Genomic DNA, 13,072 nt, shown 5'->3' with positions numbered 1-13,072 from the left:
ATTAGTGAGGCTAAACTTTTTCCTATGTTCTCTGGCTATTTCTATTTTCTCTTGTATTTTTTTCTTGCATTACTTATTCATGTTCTTTGCCTAGATCCCAGTGTATTTCTAGTCCTATGCTTAACATCCCTGCAAGGGAACTATTAGAATGATAAGGTATTATAACTAAATGGGAGAGCTCAGGATATCCTTGGGGAAGGCAGTTAAAGGATAGATGAAACACTTTTCTTACTGTATCAATAGCCAGTCAAGTGGCTACATAAGGAGTCAGGTACTAGAAGCTAAGGACACCGAGAAAGGTGGGTAATAGAGGTTGGGTGGCAGCCCCCAGTAATGTTGTCTCTTGCTTTTCCTGTACAGAGTTTTGCCGGATTGACAAGCCTTTGTGCCACAGTGAGGATGAGAAGCTCAGCTTCGATGCAGTCCGCAGCATCCACAAGCTTATGGATGATGATGCCAATGGTGATGTGGATGTAGAAGAAAGTGATGAGGTGAGCCCTCTTACCCTGCTATGGCTCTTTGCTCTTCCTGTGTGAACAGTCCCTGAAAGCTATCTAGATAGACCATTCCCTATAAAAATGTTCTTGATACTGGCTTATTCTCTAGGAATTTGTCCCTGTTGAGGGAGATGATTCTCGGCGGAGCAGTCCTCTAGGGGCCAGCTGGTCCAAATGCAGGCCTTATTCTGTATCAGTGCCTGGACTGGCTCCTGTCTGCCTACAGGCTAGAAGCATAACACTGACTGAGCTGTGCTGTTTGAGAGGGAGAGGGAGCCCCAAGGTTAGTCTCTATAGTTTCCCTGAATCTTTATGATAATCCTGCTGTAGATGGAGGGCATCAATCTACATTTACTCTGTGCTCAGCCCTGCATTGGCATGTGGGAAAGAAGGCAAGACACTTAGGTTTTGCCTTCCGGGAGCTTATACTCTGTTTGGGAGGAAGAAACAAGTGCTCCTAGAAAGATCATTCCAAATTCCAGGCTGCAGTTGCTGGGAGCCAGTTGAGTGGTCCAGATAGTAAGAACAAGAGTAATCTCTAGATGGAAAAAACTGTTATTGTTACACTTTTTGGCAGAGAGCCCAGAGTACAAAGTTATCATGTGTGAAAGGATTTAAAGATTTCATTTGATTTCATTTGATTCCACATGAGCCAGCAGTATGGTGAACCTGCCAAATTGTGCCCAATCTGTAATAGCGATATGGTATATATCATGAGAGAGGAGGTAATCCTAGTCTCTCCTCCCTGCTGCTTAGCCCACCTTTAAGTTTTGAGTTCAGTTTTGGATCTCACATTGTCAGAAGCATTTGGAATGGTGAGAGACTATACAGAGAGGAGTGATGTGAATGATGAAGATTATAGAAACTATGGAATGGAGAGCATTCAGTACAATTCAGTATTATAAGTGTCTATTATATATGTGCCAGGCACTGTTCTAGACGTGGGGATGTGGCAGTAAATAGGACAGATACATCTGTCCTCATATAATTTATAGCCTAGTGAAGAAACTTTAGCCTGGAAAAGAAAAGATTCAGGTAATATGATTTCTATCTTCAAATACATTAGAAGTGGAGAAATCAGACTTAAATAACACCAGTGATAACAATGAAAACCACAGCACTATCATTTATTATATTTTTACTCTACACCATACACAATGTTAAGCTCTTTGCATAGTTACTCTTTTAACTTTCTTGACAGCCTTATGAAGTTGGTATCATTATCAGAGACTGGAGCCTGGAAAGGTTGTTGAAGGACACACTAGCTATGAGCACAGATCCGATTTCAAAACTCATGCTATTAAGTAGTGCTGTATTGTTTCTCATTCTAGGGCAGAGCCAGGACCTATGTGGGGAAAGTAAAATATAGGCATATTGTTCTAGAATAAAAATTGCCTATTAGCACTATCTCATCGTAGAAGAGACTTCCTTGGTAAGTAGGTAGTGAACTCCCTGTCTTGGCAGATGGACGAGCAAAATACAGCATTCCACTGATTGGTCAGCGGCGAGGATCCTTATATTAGGTTGAACTATATAACGTCTAAGGGATTTATAAAAGCCAAAAAACAGTCTTCCTGGAGGAAAAGTAGAATTTGGACAAAGTGGAAGAGGAGGGGCAGCCTGAGTAGTAGAGAACGAGTGAGCAAAAATGTGGAGATTGTAAGAAGCATGGTGAGTAGGTTTGGTTAGACAGTGACTGTGATAGAAAACTGCAGGACAAAACCTGGAAAGGAAAGTGGGGCCCAGCCAACCAGGCTGAGATAGGTGTACTTCTTGAACCTGGCAATTGTAAGTTCTTGAGCAGAGACAGCAACCATGATGAGAATGTCTAAACTTTCGATTACATCTAGAAGTGTCACTGGTCCTCGCAGGACCCAGTTTTGTCTATGCTAAGAGAGCCTTTCTCCTGGTGGCGAATGGGGCCTAGGGGTGTCCTGACCTCCCTCCAAGGGCCTGGCCACAAGACTGGGAGAGGGATGGCACACGGTTAATAAGGCGATGTGATCCAAGAACCACAAATTCCTGGATATCTTTGTCATCGCCCTTCCTTCTTTTTTCACTTTCTTCTGAATTGCTTTGTAAATGAGGGGAAGAAGAAAATGTTCTTTTTAGAGGAATGTTACCACAACAAAAAGCTCATCAGCACAAACTGTTCTAAAATAACACAAAAGCTGTCACCCTGCTCTGCGCCAGTGGCAAGTTGTTCTTTTTCAGCATAGCTTCTGCCTGCCTTGGCTTCAGCTACTCTTCCTATAATCTCAGGCCTCTGGTGGTTCGAGTAGCCTGCTAGTCTGGGTTTTCACGATAAGTCACAAGCTACTGTCTTTGAAAGTGAAAAAGTAATGTTAGCAAAATGTATGTACTTAAGTCAGTCTAACCATATATGAGACTACCTCAGAGTATAGGATCTAACTAGAAAGTTAAGTGGACAGCTCAGGGCTTATTGGGTGATGGATACTGAGGCACTAGAGAGGAGAAACCTGGCCATCAGGGACCTGAGATTTTTCGGACCCATTTAAAAGTATTGCTGATTACCCAAGGACCTTAGGAGAAGTCCAAAGGGATACACTACTCTATTAAGGCCTCATTTATTTAGTCTCATATCAGTAAGTATTTCAGACAACGGAACTATCACCTCAGTACTAGATCTTTAAAAATTTTAGCCATTTTTAAAGTAAGTCTTTTTCTTACAGATTATTGTGAGCAGAGTGTTAACTTTCTTGAGAAAATTCAAAGCATGGCTTCAGGGCTTCTTGCACTAGATTCCTACGTGCATGGTTGTAAGCAATGAATTTAGACTTATGGTAAACTGAGACTCAGCAGGTATTTTATAGAAAATATAATATTGTTTGAGTCTGGGGCAGCTTGTTTGGCTGCTCAAGTGCAGTCTTTGCTTGCTTCTGTCTTAGATAGTAGAGGCTGTAGACTGCGGGCCCTTCAGATGAGCAAGATGGCACTGTTGGTAATGGTACCTTTCTTGCCAAGCGGGCAGGGAGTTCTACCAGCCCGGCAGTGTGGGAATGCATGACCTATGTTCTATTCATAGCTCTAGTGGGGACACTGCCCATGTGCAAAGGATTTACTGCGGTGGGATGGTACTATCAGGTTGTCCTGACAGTCTGAGGTGTCCACAAAGGCCTGCCTAAAACCACTGTCCCCTTGACTGGACCAGACTCTTTGAGAGCAGTGTTACTTTCTTTTTTGGAACCTTCATGAAAAATTAAGGGAATTTATTCACCCTTGAACAGATTCTTATTCAATACCTTTTATGTGCCAGGGCTATGTGGTAGGGCTTTGGATTTCATAGTGAACAAAACTGATAAAATCCCTGCTTTTAAAGACCTTGCATTCTAGTGGTCTGTATGTCATGGGTAACTAAGTAATGAGTAAACTTTGAAATTAGGCAGAATTGTGATCAGATTATAGTAGGTTAGTGATTTCCCCTTTGATTATTTTAGGGTAAAATTGGTGGTCAATGATTCTTATGCTTACAGGGTTGTTTTAGGGATTGAATGAAAAAGTGCTGTTAAAAGTTGCTGGCACAAATAAAGGACTCTCGAAACTCAACAATAGAAAACAAGCAACTCAATAAATAATGGTGGAACAAAAAAGGAACAGACACTTCATCATAGAAGATATATGGATGGCAAATAAGTATATGAAAAGATACTCAATATCATTAGCCATTAGGAAAGTATAAGTTAAAACCACAATGAGATATCACTGTATACCTAATAGAGTGGCTAAAATTAAAAAAATGGAAAATATCAAGTGCTAGACAAGAAGGAAGAGCCACTGGAACTCTTGCTTATAGAGTTTCTTATAAAGTTTAATGTAACTTAATAAAGGGGCCAGCAATTCTATTTCTAGGTATTTACCCCTATAGATAAATGAAACTTTATATTCATGCTAAAACCTGTACACAAATGTTTATTGCAGCTTTGATCATAATCCCCCAAAACTGGATACAAATCAAATGCCCTTCAATATTTGAATAGATAAAAAGCTATGGAATGCTGTCCAGCAATTAAAAGAAACAAGCTATTGATGCGCAAAGTAGATGAATCTCAAAGGCATTGTGCTGAGTGAAAGAAGCCAGTAACTTTCTGAAAAAGTTACATACTATATGATTTCATCTATATGACATTCTGAGAAAGGCGAGGCTATAGGGATGGAGCCTAGATTGGTGGTTACCAAAGGTTAGGAATGTGGGGAGGATTTGACTACAAAAGGACGGCATGAAAGAATTTTCTTGGGCTAATAGAATTGTCCTGTGTTTGGACTGTGAGAGTGGTCACAGGAAGTTAAATATGTATTAAAATACATAGAACTCTATCTCCTCCACATCAAAAGTTAATTTCATCATATTAAAAAAAAAATTTCCCAGCATAGTACCTGACATACAACTCAAGCTCAGTGAATGCTACTTACTTTCTCTTTTCTTTTTCCTCTATATGTCCAGGAAAGTTACCTGCATGACAGTTGTATTTTAATGTTTGCTTGACCAACTGATGTGTTTCTCTTACCAAAATGAGAACCTCCTCAGGGCAGGGACTGATTTATCTGGTTTGTTTGTCTTTGTTTCTCCAGTGCCCAGCCAAGCTTGATAAGAATTTGTGCTTAATCACTGCATGGAATGATTGACCACGGTTATCACTATGGCAGCGTGATGTCAGGCTGAGAGGGAAGTCTTGTGCAAGGGTGTGATCACACATTTTGGAGGTGGGGATGGGTAGGTAGCACTAGAAACCTGGGAAGCTATAAAAGCTATTTATCCTTCTGTTAGTGTCTGTGGTGTCTGGTGTAGTAATATAGCACAGAGTTAAGAGTTTGTGCTCTAGAGTCACAGAGACCTAGATTTAAACCTGGCTCTGCCGTTTACCAGCTATGGAAACTTGGAGAAGTTACTTAAAGTCTTTAAGCCTTGTTTTCTTCATTAGAAGTAGAATAACAATGGTAGGGTACCTCATGAAGCCGTTATAAAGATTAAATGAAATAATGAATAAAGCACTTAGTACAATGCTTGACACATTGAAAAGGCTCAATGGAAGTTAGTTTTTGTTATTATTGTTATTGTTATCCTCAGAAAGAGCATACATTTTGATGTAGACGGGCCTATGTTCAAAACTTGGCTTTGCCACTCACTGGTTATGTGACAAATAGGCCAACAGCTTAACTCTCTGAGCCTCATTTTATTCAGCTATTTGAGGAGGGTAACTCTTTGCAGGATTTTAAAAATTTAATGTATGCAAAGCCCCAAGCACAATGCCTGGCACACGTAGGTGCTAAATCCATGTTTTTTTCTTCAATAGCATGATGGTTTAAATAGTGAAGGCTGGCAAGAATTCCAAGCTGAGTTATACTCAGGCTCTCTCATCATCCCATCACAGCCCAGCATCCAGCTATGGGAGCCACCCCCCAGCAGCTTGGCTGACTTGACTAGGGCAGGATACCGCAGGGGGTTGTTCTATCTTTGTCTGAGCGGCTGATATTAAGGGAAGGGAGGTACAATAGAGCAGGGCCACACATTTCTAGGGGCTGCAACTTCTCTGGTAACTCATCCAGCCTCCTGCCTATTGCCCGTGTACTTTACAAAAGATCTAGATGAGAAATTCTAATTTTCCCGACCCATCTGGAAGGCTAGAAGATTTTGAACAATAAAGCCATATTACAGAACTGTTACCAGATCTGTCTGACTTTTGTAGGGTAGAAGTTGACTTGCTTTCTACCTTTTTCATCGTCCCACTGAGAGCTGTGCTAGGTCCTGGGAGGCTGTAAGAGTTGGGAAAGAATGGAATCTGGCACCAAATAGAATCAGGGCTGGGGGAACTAAACTCTGAGGGGAGTAGCCAGCAGTTCCACTTGCAATATCCAAGGGCCAGTTGGACTTGGACTTGATGGGAAGTAGTACATAGGGAGAGAGAGAGAAGCCTGGTGCCATGGCCAGCATGGGCTAATTTGGATGAAGGTAAGAAGCTGAGTTATACTCAAAAGTTGTTATTATGATAAATAATACTTATTCCCTCCTCAGGGATTGGGCCTCATTTCCTTACATCCCTATAGCTATAGACACCGTGTTTCCCTGCCTCTAGTTCTCTATCAGCCCATGTTGTACATGCTGCCAATGATCTTCTTTAAGTACCTTTTGATTTTGTCTTTTGCATGATTTTCTTTTCTTGTTCCATCTGACTTTCTGTGCCTAGTACTCCTTCTCTTCAAGTCTGGTCTTAGCCTTTTTCTCAAGGTTCTCTAGACATACCTGGTATCACTCTGATCTGGCTCTTGTCTTTTGTCTCATAGTCATTCCATGTTTATTCCAGTCTGCTTTTCTTTGCTCAGGTAGTTCTTACCTGAAATTAACTTCTCATACCCCTCCCTCCAACCCCTGGCCCTGTCTGTGCACGTCTTAGGTGTCCTCTGGAATATTCTAGCTTAACTTTTTATGAAACTTCCCTGATTTTCCCACCCACACTGACCTTTCTCATCTCAGTACTAACTCCTGTAGCACATAGACAATCGCTTAATTTAGCTCTTAATTAGAATGTCTTGCTCTGTGCCCTAATGATTTTGATTATATTGTCTTGCTTACAAGTTTGTCTTTTTGCACTAATACTGAAATTACTAAAAAACACAACTTTGATCATTACTCTAACCTTGGAAAGGGAGTGTGGTAGAATAGAAGCATTTGTGTCATGTGCCAAGCCCCATGCCAGCTGATTACATATACAGTTTCATTCAATCCTCAACCCTCTATGAACTAGGTGTTATTGACTCTATTTTAGAGGCGATAAACTATAAGTGAGTGGCTTACCTTTGCTTACAAAATTAATCTAAACTTTAAATTGACCTTCAATGCTCCTACAATCTGACTAGCTCACCCGACTAGATCATATTACACTGCATTTCCTTACTGTGTGTTACAGCCGTCTCAAACATGTCCCGTCGCTGTGCCTTTGCTCCAGGTAATTCCTCATCCTGGCATCTCTCAGCCACCCATTTTCACCTCTGAAAGTTCCACTTGTCCACCAAGGCCCGGATCAGGGTTTCTCAACCTCAGCATTACTGACGTTTTGGGCCAGATGATTCTTGGCTGTAGGGAGCTGTCCTGTGCATTTTGGGATGTTTAGCAGCATCCCTAGTCTCTATACACTGGATGCCACCAGCAACCTCTACCCCACCCCACCCCTAAGTTGTAACAACCAAAAATGTCTCTGTTGCCAATTGTCAATTTTCCTGGGGGAAAGAATTGTTCCCAATTGGGTACTATTGGCTTAGATTAAATGTTGTTTCCTCCAAGAAATCTTTGTTCCCCTGCTGTGGGAAGTGATCCTTTCTCTTTCATGTTCCAGAGTACTTGGCATGAACTCTCATTTGGCATATTGCTCTGCTTTGTATTGTAATTAGTTGGGTTCATCCTTATCTGTCCTACTAGATTACAAGTGCCTCCAGGGAAAAGGAATCAGGTCTTATTCATCATTGTGCTTGGTGCAGGGCCTTACACTTAAGCTTTTTTGAATTTTTAATCTTAGGCAAAGATTTGATCTTATCGCTGTGTGTCCCCTAAATTGTTTTCTTAGGGCAGAACAAGAGTACAAAGTTGGCTGGTCAGTGGTATGAGAGGACAGAGTGCTTTGGACTTGTGAGTTCCTGGCAGAGTTAGCAGCTGGGGCAGTGGTGGGCTTTTTCTAGGAGTCGCTAGGGGCTGGGCTCCAGACATGTTAGTGTATGATGTGCATGTCTGATTTCCTCTGTAACCCTCTTCGCTATCCCTCTACCCAATGCTGTAAATCACATACAGAACGTGGATGGAGTTAAAATAATTAAGGTAAGACATAGAGAAAAACACATATTAGAGGAACATAGATGAAGAAAAGAAAAAGAGAAGACAAAGACACTAAGATTGCTGAGAGACTGTCAGACTGAACAAAAGTATGCATAGGCTTTGGAGCTAGACAGATTAGAGTTTCAGGTGTCCTTTCACCAATTATAACTTATATAACCATGGAACATTTCTTAAACTCTGTGAGCTTTCGTTTCTTCAGTCAAATGGGGACAGTAATCTCCACCTTGAAGGATTGTGGCAAAGACGAAGTGAAATCCTGTATAGAGAGTGCCCGGCCTGTGGTTTAATTCACGGTAGTAGTATCACTACTCCTTCTCCTCTGCTGCCTCCATGTGCTAGGCCTATGCTGGGTGCTTTTACATACATTCTCTCAGCTAGTCTTTACAAGAAACCTGTGGAGTAGATATTAATTTTTCCATGTAACCGATGAGGAAATTGAGGCTGAATTAGCTCATAGTTGTCTATTTTTTTGGGTAATTGCAACTCAGATCTGCATCAGGCTCATGAAAACTTTAATTTGTGGGATGGTTACACACCTCTGAATATTCTAAAAACCCCTGAGTTGTACACTAAATTGGTATGTGAATTATATCTCAATAAAGATGTTTAAAAAAAGAAGTGTCACTACATTGGTCACTTCCCACTTGCCTTTCTGTAGCCCAACCCTCAACAATCTCTAGGGCTCTATGGAAAACACTTTGAAAACCATGCTGATTTCTACCCCCATTTCTCCCACTGCTAACTTGGCAGATGTGTAGAGGTGCTTCCAAGTCTGAAGTACCATGGTTTCTGAAAGCAGAGATCTCTGGTTAGCTAACTGTCAGCTAGGTTGCCTCTGTTCCTAGGAAGGTGTAGATGACTGTTGAGGACAGTGGACTGAAGAGCTCTGAGGCATTCTCTTTGGGAGAATCCTCCCTCCCTTTTTTCATTTTTGTAGCTGTCACTTCTGGGGAAGCAAAGATGGCAAGAAAGCTATGGGAGAACACAGGTGGTAATCCCCTCTCACCCACATACCAGGGACCTGAATCAAATTCTTGGCCCTTAACAAATGGAGCTCCATAAGGGTAGATGTCAAAGGAAGCTGGCTAAGTAGACTTAGTTTTATTTTTCTTTGATTCACCTTGTACTCAGGGCCTCCCTCTGATTCCCACTGCTGCTACCATGCCAGCCCCTGGGAAGCAGAGCTCTCCCCTTGGCCCCTGGACCCAGTCCTGAACACAGATTTTTCTTGATTCTTCTGCACAGCTTTCATAGCCTGTAGCTTTTCCTTTCCCTTCCTTTCCCTTCCCTTCCTTTCCCTTCCCTTCCCTTTCCTCCCCTCCCCTCCCCTCCCCTCCGCTCCCCTCCCCTCTCCTCTCTGTCTCTCTGTCTCTCTCTCTCTCTGTCTCTCTCTTTTCCTTCTCTCTCTCTCTCTCTTCTTTCTTTCTTTCTTTCTTTCTTTCTTTCTTTCTTTCTTTCTTTCTTTCTTTCTTTCTTTCTTTCTTTCTTTCTTTCTTTCTTGGCATACTATATGTAAAATAGGGCAGAAAAATAATTGCAAACAATTATTCAAGTAACCTCAGTATAGTTTTCAATGTACACGTTTCTGTTGCAGCAGTAATTCTTCTTTGACCTAAAGGACTATTACATTTTGGAGGCACCTTTCTGGTTTTTTTGCCTTCTAGCTCCCTGCCTGTCATTTTATACAATCACCATCTTGTCTCCTGTCTCAGGAACCATTCTGAGAACCTGCCTTTAATCTAGGCAAAGCATAGATTGAATTCAGCTCGGGTCCTCTGGATAAAACAGAGATGACTGATACCATGAATGACATCATTCTTTATGTGAAACCTCCTTAGGCTAAGAAAATGACCTGGCCAAAATTTTCCTTGTAAATGCTTAATTATAGGATGACTGTAGCATTTACCTACCAGGAGTAGCTCATAGTCTGCTTACAGGCTGCAACCCCCACTGAGTCTGAGTTCTGTGGCCTTGCTCATGCATTCAGCCATAACTTGAGAGTTTCTTAGAACAAAGTATTTGGACATTGACTTTTTAAAAGTCTAAACCATGAGATTTGGAGTCTGACCCGAGTTCACATCCGAGCTTTTCAATGTACTAGCTGTAAGGCCTTGTAATTTGAACCCTCACTTTCTGCCATCTGTAAAGTAGAGATGAAAATAAGGTACTTAGGCTAGTGAGAGAGGCAGATATATAAACTGGCAATGACAGTAACACATTTTAAAGGCTCTAATGGTGGTGTCCACAGGGGACTGTGGAATTTCAAGAGGAATAAGAGGTAATCTAACATGTGCTGGTGTAGCAGAAGACACATTATCAACTAGCCCTTGGGGAAGGGTACCAGTTGCTAGACAAGCTGGGCTACACATCAGAGGGAGTAGGCATAGTTTGCAATCTGTTCCAATGCCTTAGCCAGGTACAGGATGAAGCAGCAGCTCTCCCAGATGGTACCTCTCATGTTTTTAGGAAAACCCAGATGGTGGTTTGCTTTGACAGACAGGGGAATTCTTTCTTACTATGAAGACTGTTATGTTCCTTCCTCCCCATTTTGTTGGTGAGTCTGCTTTGTCTATTCTGGACGACAATCCTGTTGACGATGGATTAGTTGTAATGTTACTCTCTGTATGTGTCTGTATGTGTATATGTCTCTATATGCCTTTATGTTTGTTTCTTTATATGTGTGTGTACATCATTTTACACTTTTCTTTATTTGTATGTGTCTTTCTGTATTTAGACATGTCTCTGTGTATGACAAGAAATGGAAGGAGGAGAGGAACACTCAGCCAAGGAAGTAGGAGCTGAGAGAAGCCCATAAACCAGGTTGAGGATTAAAGAGAAGGCTTGGAGCAAAAGCTTAGGCTACAGTACAGTATTCAGGACTTAGAGGTAAGAGCAGAGCCAGAAGTGTAATCAGGAATCCAAAATGCTGTTACTCTAGGCAGGATCTGGGCCCTACAAAGTGATAGGCCGAATGCGATGGTCATCTTGCAGCCAAAAATGGTCAAGCTAGCAGAGAGAGAAAAGCCCTGCTTCAGGTATTAAGCTTCTGACTCTTGCTGTCCAACGAAGAATCTGTGGCTTCTTCTCTTTTCCTCTCAGTGCCCAGGGTTGAGGGGGTAAGAGAGAGGTTTCTGGGCACGTTTTTGAAGATTGAGCCATTGCACTTTACCCCACAGAGAACAGTGGTTTTTGCTTTCAAGGACTGACTCTTTTCTATATATTTGTCTTACACAAGTGCTTTCAACATGTCTGATTAATCTCTGTATCCTTGGATCCCAGCACAGGACATGTCACATATTTGACTGCTCAGTAAATGCTGGGTGGGCAAATGAATGAATAAATACTTCTTAATAAAGGCTTCTAGAACGCCTAATGTTTTCACTACTCCCTTCTGCCTTCTTTCGTGGTGCTATGATACTCTAATAGGAGATTTTGTTCTTAAGGACATTTTTTTGGGTATTGCTCATTGACACCTGAGCCTAAATTCTTCCTCTTGAAGTTGATTAGCAGCCAGAAGATTCTTAAAGAGGGGCACAAGTTCGTCTTATTCTCTTATATTCTTTGTTCCTTAGCCTACTACCTCACTGTCCAAAGGTGAGTGGCATTCATAAGGAATACATGGTGAGCCCTCTACTTTTTTACCAAATTTATTAAAGTTGGTGTTTCATTTTGGAAATGGAACCCAGGAGGTTTTCCTGTTGTTGGGTGCTTGGCTTGGTTTGTGTTTCCCAGGGTCTTGGAGAGCCATATATAGGGATGGTAGTATGGGGAACAAAGTTGACTCTTGTTCATGGAGATTGTAAGGGAGAGAGATTTCCTTAGTACTTCAAGCCATAATGGTGAGAAGATTAGGTGCATTTAGTAGAGGGGTCAGCAAACTATGACCCCATTCCTGTTTTTCATATAGTTTGCAAACTCAAAGTGCTCTTATATTTTTAAATAGTTGGGGAGAAAATACAAAGAAGAATTTTGTGACATGTGAAATTTTTATGAAATTCAAATTCCAGTGTCCAGAAATAAAGTTTTATTGGCACCGAGCCACTCTAATTCATTTACATGTTGTTTATTGCTGCTTTCACACGAGAACAGCAGAGTTGAGTGGTTATAACGGAGACTGGATAGACCAAGCCTAAAATATTTACTGTCTGGACCTTTACAGAAAAAATTTGCTTGCTTCCTAATCTAACCTATGAAAAATTTTAAACAGCTCAATTGAGATATAGTTTACACACCATACAATTTACTGATTTAAAATGTACAATTCAGTAGTTATTAGTATATTTATAGATATGTGCAACCATCACCACAGTCAGTTTTAGAACATTTTTGTCACCTTGAAGAGAAATCCCGTACACATTAGCTGTTGTCTGTCCCCTACCTTCCTATTTCCCCCAGCCTTCAACTGCTAATCTACTTTCTGTCTCTATAGATTTGCCTATTCTGGACATTTCACATAAATGGAATTATATTATATGTGGTCCTTTGTGAATAGTTTATTTCACCTAGCATAATGTTTTCAAGATTCGTCCATGTTGTAGCATATATCAGAACTTTGTTCCTTTTTAAGGAGGAATGATATTCTGTTGTATGGACACACTGCATTTTGTTTATTCACTCGTCAGTTGATAAGCATTTGGTTTGTTTCCACCTGTTGGCTGTTATGAATAATGCTGCTAGAGATGTGTTTTTTGTCTGTACATGTTTTTAGTTGTCTTGGATACATGCCTATGAG

At 41.1% G+C, this 13,072-nt stretch overlaps 1 protein-coding gene across 1 annotated transcript in view; it reads left to right on the top strand.

Moving 5' to 3' along the window:
- The first annotated feature begins 358 nt into the window (after nucleotides 1-358).
- Nucleotides 359-13,072, top strand: part of STIM1 (stromal interaction molecule 1) — an 88,287-nt gene continuing 75,573 nt past the window's right edge. Inside the window, exon 1 of the mRNA XM_015597839.1 lies at nucleotides 359-491. Within this exon, the coding sequence (XP_015453325.1) occupies nucleotides 444-491 (48 nt within the window). The 5' untranslated portion in view covers nucleotides 359-443. The remainder of the gene's footprint in view (nucleotides 492-13,072) is intronic.

This window comes from Pteropus alecto, unplaced genomic scaffold (assembly GCF_000325575.1).
Source record: "Pteropus alecto unplaced genomic scaffold, ASM32557v1 scaffold1001, whole genome shotgun sequence".
Lineage (NCBI taxonomy): Eukaryota > Metazoa > Chordata > Mammalia > Chiroptera > Pteropodidae > Pteropus > Pteropus alecto.
The sequence above is the reverse complement of the archived record's forward strand: the minus strand, read 5'-3'. Positions and strand labels throughout refer to the sequence as shown.